The sequence below is a fragment of the Triticum urartu genome, chromosome 1A (genome assembly GCF_056163025.1).
Source record: "Triticum urartu cultivar PI428250 chromosome 1A, HENAU_Tu73, whole genome shotgun sequence".
NCBI lineage: Eukaryota > Viridiplantae > Streptophyta > Magnoliopsida > Poales > Poaceae > Triticum > Triticum urartu.
This window is the reverse complement of record NC_141873.1, coordinates 26,752,946-26,776,646: the sequence shown is the minus strand read 5'-3', so window position 1 is coordinate 26,776,646 and position 23,701 is coordinate 26,752,946. Positions and strand designations below refer to the sequence as shown.

The 23,701-nt window shown below is 49.8% G+C and overlaps 1 protein-coding gene and 1 pseudogene across 1 annotated transcript; one reads left to right on the top strand and one right to left on the bottom strand.

The window, feature by feature from the left end:
- Positions 1–6,980: 6,980 nt before the first annotated feature.
- On the top strand, positions 6,981–8,503 carry LOC125532594 (BTB/POZ and MATH domain-containing protein 1-like). The gene is made up of 2 exons (XM_048696597.1): positions 6,981–7,017; positions 7,449–8,503. The coding sequence occupies exons 1-2, from the start codon at positions 6,981–6,983 to the stop codon at positions 8,501–8,503; spliced, it is 1,092 nt and encodes a 363-aa protein (XP_048552554.1).
- Positions 8,504–14,667: 6,164 nt separating this feature from the next.
- LOC125543993 (putative clathrin assembly protein At4g32285 pseudogene) lies at positions 14,668–17,351 on the bottom strand (annotated as a pseudogene).
- Between the last annotated feature and the right edge of the window lie 6,350 nt (positions 17,352–23,701).

The following is a 23,701-nucleotide window of genomic DNA, read 5'->3' as shown; positions in this document are numbered from 1 at the left end:
TCACTCTCGTCATCCTTGCGATTAGGCCGCACACGAGCGAGCCTCCAGGACTCGATGTCTGAGTGCGGCCGCTTCAATTTCTCCTCCTGCACCGCCAAACAAAGGTTAGTCATACATATAAGAAAATACGGCAAATAGAAGATCAAGAATGTTTCATGTACATAGATATACCTGAATTTTCTTGGTGTGCCAGTGGTTTCGGTTTCCCTGACCGTGTGTTCCGTCACGTCCTCGATTAGCCTTGTTTATGCTGCTCTTGGCAGCAAACTCTGTGTCCGCGCCGACCCACATATCCACCAATCCCGCCCATCCCTCAGGGTGGCGATAGCACCAATCAGGAGCCACCTACATAATGAAGCATAATGGCATGTGAACATGAAACAATGAAATTTACCACAAACGTCGGAACGAAAAGTCCGTTATGCTTACCAACATGTACTGCTCCCGTTCCAAGGTAAGGTCCTGTGCATGTTTTCTTTTATTAGGACAGTCAATAATATTGCATTTGCATCTTGCCACTAACTTCTTTCAACAAGAGGTCGTCACTAACTCGATCACAAATTGAACTGTAACACAGCAACAATCATAGGGAGGTACAAAACTAAGAAAAAGGAAAAAATCCTCACTTTTAGAGAGGGCCGGCTGGTCGGGGTGGGGACGGGGCGAGCTGCTGCTCAAGTTGGGGAGGGGGCGCCGGACCAGCAATAGAGAAGGGCCGTGGAGGGGGCGCCGGACTGCCGGAGCAGCGGTCGCGGCCGCGAGCGTGCCCAGCTCACCAGCAGCAGGAGGGGACAAGGACGACGGGGCCGCTGCGGGGACGGGGGCGTTGGCGGGCGGGGACGGACGGCGGCGATGCGGGATGGGCGGGGACGGCCGGAGGCGGTGCGGGGCGGGGACGGCCGGCGGCGGAGCAGAGCGGGGGCACGTGGTGCGGGGTAGGGAGCGATGGGGGCCGAGCGGGTGCGGGGCAGGGACGGCGTGATGCGGCCAGGGCGCGGGCGTCGCCGGCGCAGAAGAGGGCGGCAGCGGTGCGGGGCGGGGATGGCTGGCGGCGGCGGGATTGAGGGGCGGAGGGCGGGGATCGAGCGGCGGCGGGGCTGGATCAAGCGCGCGGCGGGGTGGATAAGGTGGACGATTGGATGAGGTTTTTTTTGGTTTTTTTAGTGTGAGACGCCGGTTGGATAAGATGGGCGGTATGCCGACGGTTACACCGTCGGCATAGGTGGGGCCGAACTATGCCGACGGTTATACCGTCGGCATACCTGTTTTACATTAAATTTAATTTATTTTAGGAATGTCCTTACAAAATTAATTATTATTTATACATAAACTAGCTATCCATGTGACAAGTTCGGCACCATTCTAAAGTACAGTAAAAATATTAAAAATATATTCGGTCGTACCTGCACGCCACCCGACCGGACTATATCCTAGCCCCGTTGACGCGGTGATCTAGCCCCCGCGGAGGGGGGCCAAACCCCGGAGCCCCAAGACGGGCGTCTACGCATGCAACATCACTTTCACACATGCATTAGGACCCAGTACGGTGTTTCGGTGGCAATGCTACACCCGGAAGGCCACCACGAAGCCCAGTTGACCGATGATCTAAGTGATGGCGGTACTGCCGTCCGTGGAGGGAGGCAACACCCCGTTGACCCAAGACGGGCGTCTACGCATGCAACATCACTTTGACACACGCATCAGGACCCGTTACGGTGTTTCAGTGGCATAGCTACACCCGGAAGGCCACCACGAAGCCCAGTTGACCCGATGATCTAGCACTTTGACTTTCACCGGACGGGCATGCCGCCAAATCTTGCGTAGGCGGCCTCTCACAAGTCTGGAAGTGTTGTGGCGGTTGCAAACGCCCGATACGCGTCTCCGGGGTGTGCCCCCCCTCACGGACGGCGCCGCCGCCGGCAGCTGGAGGGGGGAAACGGACGCATCGGGTCTACACGGAGGGGATATTGCTGTGGGTCTGGCCCGGATGTTGCTCCAAAGTGTTCCTATGGGCTGACCTAACACAACCGGGTGGGGAGGTCCACTGCTCAAAGCCCGTCTGTGCAAAGTCAAAGGGCTAGATCCCGTGGTCAAACGCTACAGGGTTAGGCGGGACGGGGCCCCTGGGAGGTAGCAATGCCACCGGAGCGTCGCACCAGGCCCTCATACATGCGGGGTGGTGTGGTGGCATGTCCGAAGAGGCGGCATGCGTCTCCGGGGTGTGCCCCCCCTCACGGACGGCGATGACACGGTAGTAGACGTTCTGCGGTAACGATGCGGTGTGAATATTATTAAATACTCGGAGCGCGATAAAATCATGAGTTTTTTTGCACAACGTGGGCACATGTGCTATAGGAACTATGGTAATTTTTCATATTTTTTGGTGATGCAGAAGTTTCCGAAAAATTCCCTCTACGCGGATTGCTCTTCGCGCGTCTACGACTGTGGCCGGCGGCCTCCGGGGGCTAGCATGCCGCCAAATCTTGCGTGGGCGGCCTCTCACAAGTCTGGAAGTGTTGTGGCGGTTGCAAACGCCCGGCACGCATCTCCGGGGTGTGCCCCCCCCCTCACGGACGGCGCCGCCGCCGCTGGCACCTTGAGGGGGGAAACGGACGCGTCGGGTCTACACGGAGGGGATATTGCTGTGGGTCTGGCCCGGATGTTGCTCCAAAGTGTTCCTATGGGCTGACCTAACACAACCGGGTGGGGAGGTCCACTGCTCAAAGCCCGTCCGTGCAAAGTCAAAGGGCTAGATCACGTGGTCAAACGCTACAGGGTTAGGCGGGACGGGGGCCCTGGGGGGGTAGCAATGCCACCGGAGCATCGCACCGGGCCCTCATACATGCGGGGTGGTGTGGTGGCATGTCCGAAGAGGCGGCACGTGTCTCTAGGGTGTGGCCCCCCTCACGGACGGCGATGACACGGTAGTAGACGTTCTGCGGTAACGATGCGGCGTGAATATTATTAAATACTCGGAGCGCGATAAAATCATGAGTTTTTTTGCACGACGTGGGCACATGTGCTATAGGAACGATGGTAATTTTTCATATTTTTTGGTGATGCAGAAGTTTCCGAAAAATTCCCTCTATGCGGATTGCTCTTCGCGCGTCTACAACTGTGGCCAGCGGCCTTCGGGGGCTAGCATGCCGCCAAATCTTGCGTGGGCGGCCTCTCACAAGTCTGGAAGTGTTGTGCGGTTGCAAACGCCCGGCACGCGTCTCCGGGGTGCGCCCCCCTCACGGACGGCGCCGCCGCCGACAGCTGGAGGGGGGAAACGGACGCGTGGGGTCTACACGGAGGGGATATTGCTGTGGGTCTGGCCCAGATGTTGCTCCAAAGTGTACCTATGGGCTGACCTAACACAACCGGGTGGGGAGGTCCACTGCTCAAAGCCCGTTCGTGCAAAGTCAAAGGGCTAGATCCCGTGGTCAAACACTACAGGGTTAGGCGGGACGGGGGCCCTGGGGGGTAGCAATGCCACCGGAGCGTCGCACCGGGCCCTCATACATGCGGGGTGGTGTGGAGGCATGTCCGAAGAGGCGGCACGCGTCTCCGGGGTGTGGCCCCCCTCACGGACGGCGATGACACGGTAGTAGACGTTCTGCGGTAACGATGCGGGGTGAATATTATTAAATACTCGGAGCGCGATAAAATCATGAGTTTTTTTGCACGACGTGGGCACATGTGCTATAGGAACGATGGTAATTTTTCATATTTTCTGGTGATGCAGAAGTTTCCGAAAAATTCCCTCTACGCGGATTGCTCTTCGCGCGTCTACGACTGTGGCCGGCGGCCTCCGGGGGCTAGCATGCCGCCAAATCTTGCGTGGGCGGCCTCTCACAAGTCTGGAAGTGTTGTGGCGGTTGCAAACGCCCGGCACGCGTCTCTGGGGTGTGCCCCCCCCCCCCCCCCCCCCCGCACGGACGGCGCCGCCGCCGGCACCTGGAGGGGGGAAACGGACGCGTCGGGTCTACACGGAGGGGATATTGCTGTGGGTCTGGCCCGGATGTTGCTCCAAAGTGTTCCTATGGGCTGACCTAACACAACCGGGTGGGGAGGTCCACTGCTCAAAGCCCGTCCGTGCAAAGTCAAAGGGCTAGATCTCGTGGTCAAACGCTAAAGGGTTAGGCGGGACGGGGGCCCTGGGAGTAGCAATGCCACCGGAGCATCGCACCGGGCCCTCATACATGCGGGGTGGTGTGGTGGCATGTCCGAAGAGGCGGCACTTGTCTCCGGGGTGTGGCCCCCCTCACGGACGGCGATGACACGGTAGTAGACGTTCTGCGGTAACGATGCGGCGTGGATATTATTAAATACTCGGAGCGCGATAAAATCATGAGTTTTTTTGCACGAGTGGGCACATGTGCTATAGGAACGATGGTAATTTTTCATAGTTTTTGGTGATGGAGAAGTATCCGAAAAATTCCCTCTACGTGGATTACTCTTCGCGCGTCTACGACTGTGGCCGGCGGCCTCCGGGGGCTAGCATGGCGCGAAATCTTGCGTGGGCGGCCTCTCACAAGTCTAGAAGTTTTGTGGCGGTTGCAAACGCCCGGCACGCGTCTCCGGGGTGTGGCCCCCCTCACGGACGGCGCCGCCGCCGGCACCTGGAGGGGGGAAACGGACGCATCGGGTCTACACGAAGGGATATTGCTGTGGGTCTGGCCCGGATGTTGCTCCAAAGTGTTCCTATGGGCTGACCTAACACAACCGGGTGGGGAGGTCCACTGCTCAAAGCCCGTCCTTGCAAAGTCAAAGGGCTAGATCCCGTGGTCAAACGCTACAGGGTTAGGCGGGACGGGGGCCCTGGAGGGTAGCAATGCCACCGGAGCGTCGCACCGGGCCCTCATACATGTGGGGTGGTGTGGTGGCATGTTCGAAGAGGCGGCACGCGTCTCCGGGGTGTGGCCCCCCTCACGGACGACGATGACACGGTAGTAGACGTTTTGCGGTAACGATGCGGCGTGAATATTATTAAATACTTGGAGCGCGATAAAATCATGAGTTTTTTTTGCACGACGTGGGCACATGTGCTATAGGAACGATGGTAATTTTTCATATTTTTTGGTGATGCAGAAGTTTCCGAAAAATTCCCTCTACGCGGATTGCTCTTCGCGCGTCTACGACTGTGGCCGGCGGCCTCCGGGGGCTAGCATGCCGCCAAATCTTGCATGGGCGTCCTCTCACAAGTCTGCAAGTGTTGTAGCGGTTGCAAACGCCCGGCACGCGTCTTCGGGGTGTGCCCCCCCTCACGGACGGCGCCGCCGCCGGCACCTGGAGGGGGGAAACGGACGCGTCAGGTCTACACGAAGGGGATATTGTTGTGGTACTGGCCCGGATGTTGCTCCAAAGTGTTCCAATGGGATAATCTAACACAACCGGGTGGGGAGGTCCACTGCTCAAAGCCCGTCCGTGCAAAGTCAAAGGGCTAGATCCCGTGGTCAAACGCTACAGGGTTAGGCGGGACGGGGGCCCTGGGGGGTAGCAATGCCGCCGGAGCGTCGCACCGAGCCCTCATACATGCGGGGTGGTGTGGTGGCATGTTCAAAGAGGCGGCACGCGTCTCCGGGGTGTGGCCCCCTCACGAACGGCGATGACACGGTAGTAGACGTTTTGTGGTAACGATGCGGCGTGAATATTATTAAGTACTCGGAGCGCGATAAAATCATGAGTTTTTTTTGCACGACGTGGGCACATGTGCTATAGGAACGATGGTAATTTTTCATATTTTTTGGTGATGCAGAAGTTTCGGAAAAATTCCCTCTACGCGGATTGCTCTTCGTGCGTCTACGACTGTGGCCGGTGGCCTCCGGGGGATAGCATGCCGCCAAATCTTGCGTGGGCGGCCTCTCACAAGTCTGAAAGTGTTGTGGCGGTTGCAAACGCCCGGCACGCGTCTCCGGGGTGTGCCCCCCCCCTCACGGACGGCGCCGCCGCCGGCACCTGAAGGGGGAAACGGACGCGTCGGGTCTACGCGTCGGCACGATGATCTAGCCTTTGACTTTCACCGGACGGTCTTTGACCAGTGTACTCTTCCACCTGGTTGCGATTGGTCAGCCCATAGGAACAACCCTGAACACGGTCTGGACCCAACCAACTAATATATTCCCTCCGGTTCTACCCGACGCGCACGATTCCCCCCTCCAAGTGACGGCGGCTCTGCCGTTCGTAGAGGGGGGCACACCTCGGAGCCCAAGAAGGGCATCTACACATGTCACAACACATTCACACACGCATCAGGACCTGGTACGGTGTTTCGATGGCATTGTTACAAGGCGGTGCCAGATTATGATAAAAAAGTCATTTAAAAGTTGTCAAAATCTATGGAAGTATGAATTATTTGTGATTTTTACTAAGTATAAGGACCTATATGCAAAATTACATGAGGTTACATTTTAACGTACTCAAAAGTAAAAACAAACCGAAAATTCATAATATAGGGAAAATTCTGCCTGAAATATATATATAATTTCTGTATGTTTAAGTCTATATAAATTAGATTTAAACTAATCAAGTCTAAATTTTAAAATTATAAAATAAGAAATAAGAAACATATATAGACCACAAAAATAAAAAACATATAATTTCTGTATGTTTAAGTCTATATAAATTAGATTTAAACATATATGCCGACGGTTTGGCCGTCGGCATATATAGACCACAGATATGCCGACGGCCAGGCCGTCGGCGTAGATAGCACACGTGTTTTCTGACAACTAAAAAAAAGTGTACTAACTATGCCGACGGCATCCGTCAGGGCCGTTGGCATAGTGGTGACAGCGTCAACTCCCCATCCGGTCCTGGGTCGGCGGGCCCATATGTGTGCCGACAGCGTATATATGCCGACGGTCCCCGTAGGTATAGTGGGGGAGATGCCGGCGGCTAATCTATGCCGACGGTGCCCGTCGGCATAGACGAAGTTTTGCCGACGGCTTCTGTACGCCTACGGCTTTTCCCCGGCCATCGGCGTATCTCCATCTATGTCGACGGGGGCCGTCGGCAGCGTCATTTATTCTGGTAGTGTATGTCCTATATATACATGGTCGATACTACATACAAGAGATATACATGGGAACAAACCCAAAGAATCTTATGTTAAAAAAAACCCAAAGAATCTTAACGATAAATAGTCTGATCGCATGGTACTAAATAACAGCAGGCCCAATAGGATTCTGGAGAAAAAGCGCAATGCGTTGGGGACGGTAGTAGATCGAACCCTAGGCATCCAGGAGACCCACGAGAAGCGAGCAGGCGACCGCACATCTGGTGTACGACGGCTCCGGCAAGGACCGTGACGGGGCCGGAACCACCGATCGCCGCCGCCAACTCCGGAGACTAGCCAGCCAGTGGGTGCCCTCTCGTTTGGATCGTCTACTGTGTATACTTTTCTTTTGATCTCCCGGTTTGAGAACCGGTGTATTTAACTCTTGTTTGATCTGATCATACAGTGAGCAAAGGAATCACCCGAACTCCGGTACTGCCGGCGTCGACGACCACCACTTGTGTGGATTCTGCTTCCATCCACTTCAGGGTAGACTACGAGCAAGTCAAGAACCTTGGCATCGACGAGGTCGTCTGCTCTGAGCTCCTCACCGTCGGCCAACACCTATGGAGGATCGACTGCTACCCGCGCGGACCGGTAGGGTACTCCAAGGATGACATGGGGAATTATGTTTCCATCTACCTTAAGCACATGAGCGATTCCGAAAGCGTACGCGCAACCTTCATCGCCTTCATAAAGGATAGAGATGACAAGCCATCAGAAATACGACTGAAAACTTACCTTCATGACTTCACAATCATGGGCGCCCCTGACCACCTCGACGACTGGGGATGGAATCGGTTTGTGCCAAGAAAGGACCTAGAGGAAACCTATCTTATTGACGGGCACGTCACGTTCGTATGCACCATCATGGTCACGCGTGATACTACCCCTGTTGTCACCGTGCCGCCATCCGACATCAAGAACCATCTCGGCTGCTTACTGGATCACGCTCACGCATATGGGACCGACGTGTCGTTTACCGTCCACGGTGAGACATTCCCCGTGAACCGAGCGATTCTTGCAGCCCGCTCACCCGTCTTCAAGGCAGAGCTTTTTGGGTCCATGGCCGAAGCTACAATGGCATCCATCACACTACACGATATCACACCTTCAACATTCAAACGTATGCTTCGGTTCATATACACGGATGAGTTTCCTACTACTACTACAGAGGATAACACATCCAATTCCAATGAGGTATTGTTTGACTTACTTGCCGCCGCAGATCGGTACGCACTTGACCGGCTAAAGCTTATGTGCGTCCAAAAGTTATGGGATAATGTGTCAATGGATACAGTTACAGATATTCAAGCTTGTGCTGACATGTACAATTGCCTCGAGTTGAAGGACAAGTGCATTGACTTTGTTGCAAAAGAGAAAAAATCGAAGAAACCTCTTGTTTCAAAATCGATTCGAAGAAGCCCACGACATCATCAGGCTAAGGCACAGATTTCATAGAATTTTGTTGGTGAGTTTAGACTTTAATTAGAACAATAGTGCTGGAACATTACATATTAGACTATTTCACATTTGTGTTTTCTTTTGTCTTTTACATTGGTGCATTGGCACCCGGGATTCTATTTGTGGTTTGACGAGAACTATGGTTATCTTGCGTTTGACAAGTATTTTACGTAGTACAAGAATCATTGTTTTCCTATGAAAAGGTGTGTCGAGGGGGGTTAATTTATTGTTGCTTTGTGGTTGCTAAATTCCTATACTGGATATGATTTCTAGTTTGTTAGAGGATTTTTTTTCTCACTAAGTAAGACGTAGTTGCATTTTAAAGAAAAAAATTGCTACTAATAAATAGTTATCCTCATAGATGAAAATGTATAATATATTTTGTAAATAATCGCTTATGCCATCAATGTAATTTTTTTCTCCAAAGCTCACGGAATTGCATATCAATTTGTATTAAGAAAACAAAGTCTACTCATAGATGGAAAATAGAAAGCTATTTAAAGCAATTTGTGACTAATTGTTCTTTCAAGACTTTTCACCACAACTTTGTAATATGTACTGCTCCAACGAAAATAATATCCTTTCATCTCCAAAGAAACTGGAACATCCCCATGCTCCAATATCTCTCGCGCGGGATGCATGCATACATCCAAACAGAAACCACTTAAAATATTTGTATCACTTCCTTGAATCTAATCTAGGAACCGAACAAAACAAGCCTTCACGATCACAGGGGGTCTTAATCCGTGTGACATCGCCTCTTCTCCCGCCATTTGCATGTAGCCGATGCACTTCTATTCGGCATGATGTGCAGCGCATTATTAGGAAAAGGCCTACTAGTGGCGTATCAGTTTTGCTTACTAATGGCGCTATACTGGTGCGCCACTAGTACCACGCCACTAGTATTATATACTAATGGCGCACCACGCCGTGCATCATTAGTATAGACTAACATGCGTCATTAGTATGCCTCCCAGGGGGCATATTTACCCATGTGCTTTGGCATACTAATGGCGCACTGTGGGGTGATGCGCCATTAGTATGAATATTAGTGTTTTTTTACTTTTTTGATTTTTGCACAGGTTACAAAATATATTATTGGACAGAATATAGACAGCATCACACAGCAAGAGGAGATTCATCGAATACAATAGAAAATTAGTCTTCGAATACAATTCATCATATTAGTTTCTGAATTCAAAAGACCGAACAAAGATAGAACATTACAAGTCTCGAGACCGCGAGTAGCGAGTTTGTCGGAAGTAATACTAATCCTAACAAGTCCTACTAATCATCATCATACAACTTCTACTCGTTATTAATAACAAGTCATACGATCATCATCCTGATAGTCATCGAACCAACCCTACTTAATTGTTCTTAGCACATGATCATCAGTATTATGCAGGGCCTAAATACCCTATTTAAGGTAAAATAGCATAAAACAATATAGACCCTGACTCTCCATTATGGAGAATGGAGAACATCCTGTCTCCAATTCTTGCGCTTCTCTTCCTTTTGCTTCCAAGAACCTCCTTACGACTGTCCATACATTTTTTTCCATCCTTTGATTTTCATGTCTCCACTTCTTTTAGAAATCTCGTATGGACAGTTGAGATTCGTAGGATGACCTGGCTGTATGTTCAAAACATTAAGACTACCTTTCTGATACATCAAATGAGGCACACAATTCTCTGGGATTATCTGTTGAAAAACATGGTAATAACTTCATAGTTAGCAATGATGTACTAGTTTTAGAAGTATGCAAAAGATGCACGGATGTCGTAATAGTAAAAATCTTACCAGGGTATCTCCATGGTAGTTACCGTAGTTGAACACATGCACAAGTGGCACGTATTGACCATAATGTTGAGGAGTTTGATTGTGGATATTGTAATTCTCAATGTCAGTACAAAATCTGACTAGATGATTTTTCTCCTTGTAAGTTGTTAATTCGGAGCCATCGGTGTAGTGGGTTTTGTCTACCATCTCCCGGACATTCTTTGAACAATAAAAATAAGCTGTCAATGGAAATAAGCTGTCAACTATTTTGAAATAAACAATATAAATTAGCTAATAACTATGTTTGAGAAACTCACATAGCGGTAGAACTGGAGGCGTATCAACAAGGACCCAAATGTCCATATTGTCTTGGTCGATGTCAGGATTACCAAGATCCATGGTGATAAGCATACCCTCATCAAAACCATACATCTTGCAAAATGCTTCCCAATTTTTGCAACCAAAATGGGTTACGCTCTCAGATTTACTTCAAAGTCCACATCGTGATGAGTCCTTAGGTGAATTTTTTTTGTTTCAGAAATTTCATGGTCTTCAAAATTCATCCTCTCCAAGATATAGCGTCTTGCATGGCATGGGCTAAGTTATACTCGAATTGTAAAAGATGAAAATTACACGTTGAAATAGTTGAAGTCATGCTTAATTATGAAAAAAACAATTGTCGTCGTTGCGTATCGTTTCAACTTCGAAGGTCTCCTCGAGCTTAATGCTGAAGCGCCGATCATCATCCAGGTGAGGCATGTCGCACAGACCTCGATCGTCGTGGCACCAGCCGCATTCCCCCGGGAGACTTTCGTCGTCCGATGACGACATTTCCTACATTCATAATTCAAAACTACATAGGATGAGTGGTTCCTCTTCCAGATTAGGGTTTATCGATGACGAGCAACTGACATTAGTAATAACTATGAGTTGATATCACACTTCTATATGTATAACACAAGAGGCAGTTGATCCTACTTAATTAAGTACTAAGATACCCCAGCCCATGCATTTGTCGCAAGTACCACATATGTCCTATTTTTAGCAAAGTCATGCTAAAATTCACGAAAAATTTCAGCATGACCTTTGCTGAAAATAGGACATATGGAGTACCCGAATTTGCCGGAACGGAAGTTAATCGACATTCCGACAAACTCAAGGCCCTCTCGGGGTACCTGCAAAATCATTACGACACGATGGTCGGAGACAAAACCCAGCAAACTCCTTCCCTTCACTCGGGGTACAAAAATATATCTTCTAGCCATGAAAAATAATACCAACTAGGATCGGTATGACCTTGGTTTTTCATTTTCTGTATGATCAATTAAATCTTCTGCAAACTTATATGAAAAGGTTCGGCAACTTGAAACATAACTCTTGCTTGGTGTTCCAAATCATTTCATTTATATTTTAAATAACAGTAGGAATTATTTCATAATAGAATTTACCCCAAAAACAAATTCCTTTAATGCCATTTTCAAACTCTGAGTTGCCTCTGTTGCACTAAAACTAATTCAAATAATTTTTTACTAAAGTAGGAAATCAATGTTGACTAAATTTTTTAAGTGCTCTTCCTAAAAATCACTAAAGTATGAAATCTTTAACATAATGTACCCTGCAGCTTTGTTCAATTGGTACAGTCAACAGTGGGTTTCGTTCAATTGATCAGGAGTAGGAGATCTTGGTGTTAGACCAAAAATTCATTTATGTCGTCGTCCAAAAATTCCTAATCTAATGTCACAGTAGCCACTATCTACCACGCACCATACAGAAGCACATCAGGCAATCGAACTAGCAGCAGCAGCCAATTCACACTAGCAGGATCATTGGCTGTACCAACAAAATCACACTAAGCATTGACAGTACCAACAACATTGCCAGCACCATACAAAGTTGTTTCACTGGCAGCCACCAATCCAACCTAGTAGTTCACACTAGAGCAGTACACACGAGAGAGGAGACAGAGAGACGAGGAACTCACCGGCGTCAGGCGGTGAGGGCGGGGCGGAGTCGGGGGACGGCGGCGTCGGCGGCGAGGCGTGGAGGGGTCGGAGTTGGAGGAGGGAGACAGCCGGCGGCGCGCTTGGGTGGGGTGGGGGGAAACCTAACAGAGGGGCCGAGCGAGCGTGAGAGAGAGAAGGGCCAAAAATTCAGTGCTTCTTCAGAGGAGGGGAGAGGAGGTCAAGGACGACGGCGATGGCGGCGTAGCAGCGGGTGGGGCGGCGGCGGGTGGGGCAGGAGGCCGAAGGCGATGGACGGGCAGAGGAGGAGGGGGGCTTACGGGCGGAGGAGACCGGGCGGCGGCACAGTAGGTGGGGCGGCAGCGTAGTGGGTCAGCGGCGAGGACCGAGACGGCGAGGCGGGGCGGCGGCGCAGTGGGTCAGCGGCGAGGACCGAGACGGCGAGGCGGGGCGCGGGGGTCGTCGGAGCGAGGGGGGAGTGGAGGGAGGGACGAAGGGATCGGGTGAATTAGCTAGGGGGAAGATTACTAATGGCGCACCCCCTGGCGGTGCACCATTAGCTAGGGGAAAAAACTTAGTAATGGCGCACTGTTTACATAATGCGCCATTAGTACATTTGGAAAAATGAAAAAAAATTGTTACTAGTGGCGCCATTAGTGTCTTCCACACTAATGGCGCATCTGCACATGGTGCGCCACTGCTATATTGTAGTGACGCACCACATGTCAGGTGCGCTATTAGTATCTATTTTATTTATAGCCATTTTTCTAGTAGTGATGTATACACGCCATGCATAAACAAAGCCTTTTCATTCTGGCATGTTGCCTTGTTCGATGCACCTCTGCCTTCTGATATTGTAAAAGCATTTTCGGCAGATCTCCTGTCCTACAATCCTGTAATTTAATTTATTTTAAGGGATTAAACGTTTCTTCATCTAGCAGATCCGGGAAACTTAATCCATCAAACCAACTCGACCAAAAGTTCTCTTCATGTTCTTCTTCCTTCTTCCTCCTTCTTTCTATTTCTCCCTTTCACGCGGCCAAAGACGACTCTCGCCACTAGTGGATGTACGTCAGCCAGATCGGGCCTAGGATAGGTGATCCGGAAAAGTAAATGGATAGGGCCATGGTTTGGACACTTGTTCTTCAGAATGAGTTCTTCACATCTCCCTTGTCCTAGTGGCATGATGGTGTGGTCGAAACTCAACAAATCAATGGAATCGGCGCCGGCTACCATGTTTCTCTACACGTGATGTTTCTCCTCCATAGGACATTGTCAGCTCTTTCGCTGCTCTGCTGGTGGTCGGCGACGATGGGGAGGAGCACCGCCGAACCGTCGATGCTGACAAGAAGCGCCAACGTGGTCAGAAACTTTTGGGAAGACGAAAAAGTTTAAAAAAATGTTTGTCATAATCTTGCCCGAGACATTGAGGGAGGGAGGTGTGGCTGGGGGGAGGCACCACGGGCAGCGGGGTGGGACGGTGGGCAGCCGCCAACGAGGTGAGCGGCGGCGGCACTTGCCGTGGACAACATATCTTGAGATGCCCTTCTTTGGCCTAAATATAGTTTGAAGGGTGTTTTTGTAAAGGGTGTGAACTTGTAATTTTAAGGAGTTAGACGTTTAATGGATCTTCGAGTTAGGGTTAATTCCCTAAACGTAAAAAAATCCTCTCAAATATACTCATATTTGAAGCTGGTCGACCTCCATGCTTCTCCCATCTTGTAATCCCCTCCTAAAATCTAGAAAGATTAACTTTATTGTAGTGAGTGCGAACCATTTTTCGTACGAACCAGAGACTCTCTAGAGGACTACCTTCGTCCTGGTCTATTGGTCTTCATTGCATTTTGTGTCAAATTTTGGCCATAAATTTAACTAATAAAATATTCATGCATGTCACAAAAAATTATATCATTATCCGTTATATTTAAATACGAATCCAACGATATAATTTTTGTTGACATGCATTATCATTTTTTAGTTAAATATTTGATTAAATTTTGGCACAAATTACAAAGGGGACCAATAAACCAAGTCAGAGTTAGTGCTATAAACATATACGTACCTTGTAAATCACAGTCAATTAATGGGAATGTGGGGGGGAAACACTATCAGAACTAATGCTTGAAATATATTTCTGCCATCCAAAATATTGCATTTCAGCTTACTCCTATTGTTCTTTGATTGAAGCATCATCTTATTATTCTGTGATGTGAAGAAACATTCAACAGAGGAGGTATGACATTACATATTCTGGGGCTTTTGATGCTAGCCCCCAGCTGGATTTCAATATACCTTTCAGTTTTAGCATGTACCAAACCAAAATCACCATCATATACGTACATCACACTCTATCACTATCACGACAGTGACAAATTGGCATGAAAATTTCGTACGCCAGCAAACTCCAAACATCAAGGATGAATGAACAATCAATCAATCTCAAGGGGGGAAGAACTGATTTCTTATCAGTAGTTTACTACTGCGTCGTATAAGTATTTTTCACAATCAATCTCAAATTCTCAATCGCCATGGTAACCTCAGCGATCGAGCAGGATCAAATCAGTTCGCGTTACAAAAATTTTCATAGCAAATCACCATCAGAGTCCAGAGTATTATTCACATATAAAAGCTCGACGGGGGAATGAGCAGAGGCCGCTTAGCTCGAGGACTGGAGCTAGTAGTAGTACCCGCCGGCTCCGTGGTAGGCCATGGGCATCGGCACCGAGGTGCTCGACGCGAACGCGCTTCCGCCGCCGCCGACGGCGAGCCCGTTGAGGCCGCCCTGCCGGTACTGCGCCCACATCCTCTGCTCCTGCGCCAGCAGCTCCTGCTTCCGCTCCATCTCCGCCATCTGCACGTAGGACGGCGGCGGCACGGACAGCGAGGCCGCGAACGGGTCGCCGCCGACCGCGCCGTCGGGGCCCGGGAGCGCCAGGATGTTGTGTGCGGCGGGCGCGCCCGGGAGCGCCACGCTGCTCGCGCTCCCGGACGCGGCCTGCGCGCGCGCGTGGTGCCGGACGGCGCCCTGGTCGTACATCCCGTGCAGGAGGAGCGGGTCCATGCCGCCGCCCAGCGCTGCGGTTTGGCGCGACAGGTTGCTCGCCGTCTCCACCAGGGCCAGCTCCCAGTCGGCCTTCCCCGGCTCGGCCGCCGGCGTCTGCCACGCGGAGGTCGTCGTCGCCTTGGGGGCGCTGTCATCGGACGGGAACGCGACCCAGCTGCTGTTCGCGGACTGTGGCTGCTCCGAGAAGAGCGCGAGCGCCAGCTTGTTCCCCTGCTCGTCGGCTCCTGCCACGGACTCCCTGAGGTCCACCAGGTCAGTAGTCTGATCGGGTGCCCTGGACACCGGCGCGGCGCTAGCTTTCGCCGGCTCGGGCCTCGCCACCGTCGCAGCCTTGACATGCTCTGGGGCCGGGAGCGCCTTGATGCCGTTCATGTCGTACTCTGCTTGGTGGTGTTCGTCCTCGCTCGGGGAAGCTTCTTGAACAGCGTGCTGAAGCTGTCGCGGCGGCGGCGAGTTCTGAACTGCCCTGCCGCGCTCACGCACGAACTGCTCGAGCGTCTCGAGGAGCTTGTCGTCGATGCGCTTGACCTCCGGGAGGTCGGAGGACCGCGCCACGCCGGCGTCGTCGCACCACGAGTAGAAGGCGAGGAGGTCGTCGACGAGCCTGGCGGTGCTGACGTGCGCCTCGAAGGCCTTGACGCAGTCGGGGTACTCCATGTCGAAGAAGCGGTCGAGCAGGACGGCGAGCACGACGGCCACGTCCTCGTAGAGCCTGGCGCTCTCTTTGACGACGGGCCAGAGCGTGGCGAGCACGACGCGGCTGCGCCTGGCGGCTCCGGTGGGGCGGCAGGCGAGGAAGCGGTCGATGAGCTGCCGCAGCTGTTGCCCGCGCGCCAGCAGCCCCTCGACGTCCATGTCGTGGACCGAGACCGTCATGTCCGGAGGCGGCGAGGCGCCCCCGGCGCGGCCACCGTACCCGTACCCGTCGTCGGCGAAGCGCACGGTGCGGGGCGCGGGGAGGAGGGCGAGGAGGAAGCGGACGCGGTCGTCGAGGTAGAGCGCGTAGGCGCGCACGAAGGCGGAGTGGTCCCAGGACGCGGAGTGCGCCTCGTCGCGGAAGTCGGAGAGCGCCGCGAGCACGGGCGCCCCACCACCACGTCGACCCATCGAGACGGCGGGGCGGACGAGCTCGTGGCGGAAGTGCGGGTCGCCGTCGGCCACGAGGCGGTGGAGCAGCGCGAGGCACTTGGCGGCGACGACGTAGTCGCGGGTCCTGGCGAGGCGGCGCGACACGGTGGCGACGCAGGCGGCGACGTGGATCCTGGACGAGCCGGAGGTGAGGCGGAGCACCTCCTGCACGTGGCGCTCGTCGGGGGGGCCGTCGTCGTGCGCCGTGGCGCGCACGATCGCCACGTCCAGGTCCGGCGCCACCGCGCTGGACACCTTGGCGATGCCGATGGTCGCCTGGTCCTTGACCGCGCCCAGCGCCTTCCGGATCGACATGGCCGGCCGGAGAGCTCGCGATCAAGAATCCAAGATTCAAGAAGACGGTCGATCGGCGGGGTTCTTGAGGGGGGCGGAGTCAGGGACGGAGCAAGACGAGGACGCGGTTTTAGGAGGAGCGGTGGGGGTGCGCGGACGGCTGGGATTCGGCGGATTGAGGGGTCGGAGGGCCAGTCAATGGCTGCCGGCGGCGGCTGACGTGGGGGACCCGGCCGCGGAGTCTACGAGGGGGAGGGACTGCGGTGCGGTGCGTTGATTCTTCTGCTGCTGCGCGTTTCTTTCTGGAAAAATGGAGTGCGTCGTTGCGTTTCCTTCGGGCGGACCGGAGAATGCGGCACACAGACGAGATTTCGTTTCTGGGAAAATCCGGTAGCTTTCATGCTAAGGAAAATGGGATCAGAACGCCCCGGTTGAACCAGCATCGAAATATCCATATCTTCCATTTGGGCGGCGAGTTTCGGTCCGCCCGCTAGGAGTTAGTAGTACGTCTTGATGCATTTTTATTACTACATACAGATTTGCTAAATCACATCTAGATGGGATATAGTCATCTCATATTACGAAAGGCCATGCCTCTCTTGAGTATACCGTGGGATTTGCCAATGAGAATATGCTGCCGTACGATTCGTTCAAAGAGTATAATAACCTGGTGAAAATATGCTAGCTGCAGTAACGTCTGTTTCTTCACATCACAGAATAATAAGATGATGACATCATGCTGCAGTGCAGTTTCTTCAATCAAAGAATAATGAGCCGAAATACAATATTTCGGATGGTGGAAATGTATTTCAAGCATTAATTGAGTGTGATTTACAAGGTACTCCTTCCATTTCATATTACTCGTCGCTGATTTATTACAACTATGTACTAAATCATCGACAAGTAATATGAAACGGAGGGAGTATGTGTTTAAAGTACTCTTAGGAGGGGATTACACCACGAGAGAAACATGAAGGTCAACATGTTTCAAATATGAATCATGTATTCCGACAATGCAATGGAGTTGGGGGTTCTCTTATCGATTGGATTTGATCCGCATGAATCACTCTCTCCACATAGGCCAATCCTATTTCTCAAGAAGAAGAAAAGAAAACCTATCTTTGCTTGACATGTGGCAGTGCTAGGAGGCACTCGGGAAGAAAAAATGAGAGCTTGTAGCATCTCAGGCAGATGCCATAAAAGCTATATTTGAAGGGAATTAACCCTAACTTTTTTTTGAGGGGTAAGACAGTAGGAGAGGCTCCTACTGTGTGTATATATTTCTACCTTTTGAAAAGGTTACATGTGAGTTACAGTAGTGTTACAAGGGGTGTTCGACCACACCCCCATCACATGGAGGGGGGGTCGTGGAGGAATAAAAAGAGGTTACTATCTAGAAGGTACAAGGAGGGAATTAGGTAAGAGAGTTACAAAAAGTAGTTACAAATGTCCTCTGCGCCTCCTTTACCCTGTGTTGGAGGAGGCCAAAATCTCTCTTGAAACGTGTCAACCAAGAGCCAGTGCTGGGGTCGACCCCTCTGAAGTGTTTGTTATTGCGATCTTTCCACAAACTCCATGCTGCTGTGAGAAAAATTTCCATGAAGAGAGGTCGATGCTCAGACTCATTGATTTGTGCAATCAGATCAAGTCTGGAGTCAAACTCAGGCCAGTCAATGCCAAGTTTCTCCCAACAAGCTTCACTGAAGGGGCAGGTAAAGATCATGTGGTCTACGGTTTCTTCAATATGTTGTCCACACAGAAGGCAGTCAAAGACTTCACCAATGTTGTAATGACGACGTTTCAGCATGTTCCTTGTGTTCAAACGATCGAGAAGGAGCAGCCAGCCGAAAACTTTGATTTTCATGGTGCTTTTGGAACGCCAGAGCAACCTGAAGGTTGGGTGCTTTGGGGCAAGTCTAAAACAGAATCTGTAGTAATCAGCCGCTTTGAACTCTGTTTGCCCCCAGGTATAGTGCCAAACATCAGCGGTAGTCGTGGATGGGCGCATGTGGATGGACAAGGACTGCAGGTCTCGAACTTCCAATAAGGCTTCGGGAGAAAGCGGCAGGTGGAAAAGATCATGCAGTGACGTGCTCTCCAAGACTACCCTAACTTAACCGGGAGATACACTAAATGTCTAGCTCCTTAAATTTACAAGTTCACATCCTTTACATAAACACCCTTTAGACTATACTTCGGCCGAAGAAGGGCATCTCTCAAGATAAGTAGAGAGACGACCATGCTATCCACGACAACTGTCGCCGCCGCTCACCTCACCAAGAGTCGCCCCCCGGCCCATCCCGCTGCCCACAGTGCCTCCCCTTAGCCACACCTCCCTTCCTCAATGTCTCCAGCGAGATTACGACAAACATTTTTTTTACCTTTTTCGCCTTTCCAGACGTTTCTGACCATTGTGGTGCTTCTTCTCAGCGTCAACGGCTCGACGGCGCCCTACCCGTTGTTGCCGACCACCAACAGAGCAACGGCATGAACTGTCAAATCCTATGGACTAGAAACATCACATGTAGAGAAACATGGTAGCCCATGCCGATTCCAGTGATTTCTTGAGTTTTGGCTCACACCATCGTGCCAATAGGAGAAGGAAGATGCGAAGAACTCATTCTGAACAACAGGTGTCCAAACCATGGCCTGTGAAGTACGAATTCACCTACTTTCTCGATTCCATCTTCGCATGTGTACATCGCGCTCGACGAGCCTTATCCATTTACTTTTGCGGATCATCTGTTCTAAGCCCTAGCTAGCTGATGTACATCATCTAGTGGCGAGAGTCGTCGGTGGCCACGTGAAAGGGAGAGAAAGAAAGAAGGAAGAAGGAAGAAGGAAGAAAAAGATGAAGAGAACTTTTGGTCAAGTTGGTTTGACGGATTAAGTTTACTAGATCTGCTAGATGAAGTCAACTCTGGATACCTCACGCTGGATGGTGGCTATGGAGACTGATATACATATGGCCCCGCTGGAACATGTAATTGAGCCTAAAGATGTGCAGGTAAATGATATACCCGCAACTCGTCGTTCATTGTCTTTTGATGTTACTGGGGCTAACTCTGCTCAGGTTGTGGAGGTGGATGGTGACGTATACCCAGATCTGAAGACCTCAAGTGACTACATGGTACAGCTTCCTCTTTCTGATCACAACGATGAGATCATCCTCACACCTCCCCTTGCGCCTGAAGTGGCACTAAGATTCAGCAAGCGCAATACACAAGGGGGACAGGAGCATATTGAAGCTAAAGCTATTAACCTGGCTCAGAAGAAGAACCTGGAAGGTAACATCAGTATATCTTGCAAGAATTCTTCCGGTGCTCTTTCTGATAAAGAATTAATGTATAGAGCCACTTGTATGGGGGTCAAAATACCTGATAATGATTTTACATGTGTGAATGTGCTTAGAGAGCTGGATAGGGTGAAAGAAAATCTAGATAGTAAAAAGAATATTGGGGACAATAATGCTGATATTGAGGATGATATTTTAGTTACCAATGGACTAGGAAAATCCGTTCCTGCTAACTTGACCTGGCTTGACCAAGATGAAACTGTATTTGAACAAAAAACCTCTGGTAAACTGAAGAATAGGAGACATAAAAAGAAATCTGCCGTTAAGCTCTCTAGGCCTGTGAATAGGAGCCAGAATAAGGCAGTATCCTCTGAAGATGTGTGATGTAGTCCTGCATTGCCTCCTGACAGGACTACTAGATCTTATTTTCATAAAAAACGTTCCAAATGAGAGGGCTCATTTGGAACTGTAGAGGGGTAGGCAAGAAAGGAATGGCCGCCTGCCTCTCAGACATGATTAGTGACCATTCTCTGGATTTTATTGGTTTGCAAAAAACTATGAAGGAACATTTTACTCCTAAATGCATTAGGAGAATTGACCCTTTTGGTCTTTTCCATTGGGAATGGATTCCATCTATGGGGAAGTCTGGTGGCATCTTAGGAGGAGTGAGGCAAGATACTATGGAAATCACCTCCTGTGCAAAAAGGAAATATGTTTTGCAGTTAAACCTGCACGATAAGAAGAAGAAAGCTGATTGGGGCCTGCTGGTGGTCTATGGGGCAGCCCATGAGGAGTTTAAAGAGGAATTTCTAATAGAACTGGCTGCTAGTTGTAGTAGCATGACTGTGCCTTATATTGTAGGGGGTGATTTCAATGTCTTGCGCCATGGTGATGAGAAAAATAAAAAGATGCAGAATAATAGAGCTACTGACATATTCAATTCCATCATCAATGCCTTGGCCCTGAGAGAGATTTATATCAGTGGGGGGAAATACACTTGGTATAATAACCAAGCTCACCCTACCCTGGAAAAACTGGATCGCATCTTGATGTCTGAAGGATGGGAGGATCTGTTTCCTATGGCATCTGTCAGGAAGTTGGTTCGGGAAATCTCAGACCATAATCCTTTACTTCTCTCTGATGGAGAAGAGGGGCGTGAAGCTCCTAAGCCTCGTGAGTTTCGTTTCAACATTCCTTGGATTAAAGATGAAAATTTCCTTCCTACTGTGAGTAGGATCTGGTCGAGGAAAGTGCACTCCTCGGACCCTATTGATATCTTAAATATCAAACTTAAGAGGTTTAAGAATTACTTTAAAGGGTGGGGGTCCAATAAGTATGGTCATGACAAGAGAAGGAAAGAAGAGCTCAGGTTGGAGTTAGCCTTATTGGAAGAATTGGAAGAAAATGGCCCCCTATCCCCTGAGATGTACAGTAACAAAATGGATATTAGTATGGAACTGCATGAGCTTTTGGTGAACGAAGAGATCTTTTGGTTGCAGCAATCTCATGAAAGATGGCTGCTGAAAGGGGATCTCAATACTGACTACTATCATAAAATTGCGAACGGGCGTAAAAGGAAAAACATGATACATTCCCTGAAAGTTGGGGATGTGGAAATAGAAGGGACTAGTAATTTTATTGCTCATGCAACAGAGTACTACAAAAACCTTTTCGGACCTGCACCCGGCAATGAGTTCCATATGGATCCTGATACTTGGACCATTAATGAAAAACTTGATGAGGAGCATAATGCTGATTTGTGTCGGGTCTTTACGGAGACTGAAGTTCAGGAAGCTCTGTCTGCTATGGCACACAATAGAGCACCTGGGCCGGACAACATTCCTGTAGAATTCTATCAGGTGTGTTGGGATATCGTGAAGGATGATATTATGCTCCTGTTTGAACACTTTCATAAAGGGGAATTGGACGTACAACGCCTTAACTATGGAGTGATTACTCTTCTCCCCAAAACCGCGGGCGCAGACAAGATTCAACAGTTCCGGCCGATTTGCCTCCTGAGATGTCCGTACAAACTTATCACTAAAGTCCTAGATAGGCGAGTTGAAAAATATGATGATAAGCTCATAAATAGGGCCCAGAACGCTTTCGTGAAAAAAAGGAATATCATGGACGGGGTGATGTCTCTGCATGAAATTCTTAACTATACTCACGTGAAAAAGAGAGTGGGGGTGATTCTGAAACTTGATTTTGAGAAGGCTTACGACAAAGTCAACTGGGATTTTATTCTTGAGTGTCATAAGCTCCGAGGCTTTAACGAAAAATGGTGCGGGTGGATTAGAAGTATCCTGCACAATGGGACTGTGAACATTAAGTTGAATAACCAAGTTGGCCCTTACTTTCAAAGTGCGAAAGGGGTCCGGCAAGGTGACCCCCATTCCCCTTTCCTGTTCAATTTAGATGTGGACTGTTTGGCTAAAATGATTACAAATGCCCAAAAAAGTGGCCTGATAGTGGGGCTGGCCGCTGATTTAATTCCTAATGGAGTAGCAGTTCTTCAGTATGCGGACGACACCATCATATGCCTGGAGCATGACATTGACAAAGCTGTTAACTTGAAAATGCTTCTCCATATATTTGAATTGATGTCTGGTCTTAAGGTGAACTTCCAGAAAAGTGAGATCCTCACTGTGGGAGGCGATGATAATGTGGTGAAAATGTATGCAGACCTATTTCGTTGCGAAGTGGGCAGTTTCCCCATTAAATATCTAGGGATGCCTGTCAGCTATACCAACCTTAGAAATTCAGATTGGGAATTCATTGTTACGAAATATATGAAAAAATTTGAAGCCTGGATAGGCAATGAAGCTTCGATGGGGGGGAGGCTGACCTTACTGGACTCGGTAGTCACCCAACTATCCTTATATCATATGTCTATGTGGCTCATGAATAAGACTTTCATTGAGCGCTTAGACAAACACAGAAGAAAGTTTTTCTGGCAAGGTTGCAATAAGAAGAGGAGGTACTATCTGGTTAGATGGGATAGGATCTGCAGATCCAGAGATAAGGGTGGCCTGGGTGTTAAGGATTTACACAAGCAGAATGTTAGTTTGATGGTCAAATGGTGGTGGAAACTAGAGACCCAAACGGGTATGTGGCAAGATATTGTTCGCGCGCGTTACCTGACTAATAAATCTATGGCGTCGGTAAAGCCTAGATTTTCTGATTCCCCCTGTTGGAAAGCCCTGCTTAAAGTCAAAGATATCTATTTGGTAGGTAGGAAAATTCATTTGGAATCTGGTGACCTTGTTAGAGTCTGGAAAGATTCCATAAACGGGATGAGTCCTTTTCAGACCCTCTACCCTTCGCTGTTTGAGATCTGCAATAATCAGGATTGCACTATTGATAGTTTCAAGTCTGTGGACGTCCACCCTTTCTTTAGAAGAAGACTCACCCCTGAATTATCTCGTCAATGGGAGGAAATAAACAAAATGATCAATAATATCCAGTTGAGTCAGGGTGTGGACAGGGTCTACTGGGGGCTTAATAGCAATGGCAAATTCTCCACCAAATCTGTGTATAAATGGCTTGAAAACCCTCTTAGTGGTTGTCATTATAGATGGATTTGGAGAGCCAAGATCCCTCTCAAAATCAAAATCTTCATGTGGCAACTGTCCCAGGACGCTGTGCTCACTAGACAAGTTATGAGAACG

Bases quoted from the DNA above. Each gene is read 5' to 3' on its own strand.
- LOC125532594 (XM_048696597.1), top strand. From the start codon at position 6,981: ATGTCGACGGGGGCCGTCGGCAGCGTCATTTATTCTG. The intron at 7,018-7,448 runs GTAGTGTATGTC...CTGATCATACAG, and splicing joins CGGCAGCGTCATTTATTCTG to TGAGCAAAGGAATCACCCGA.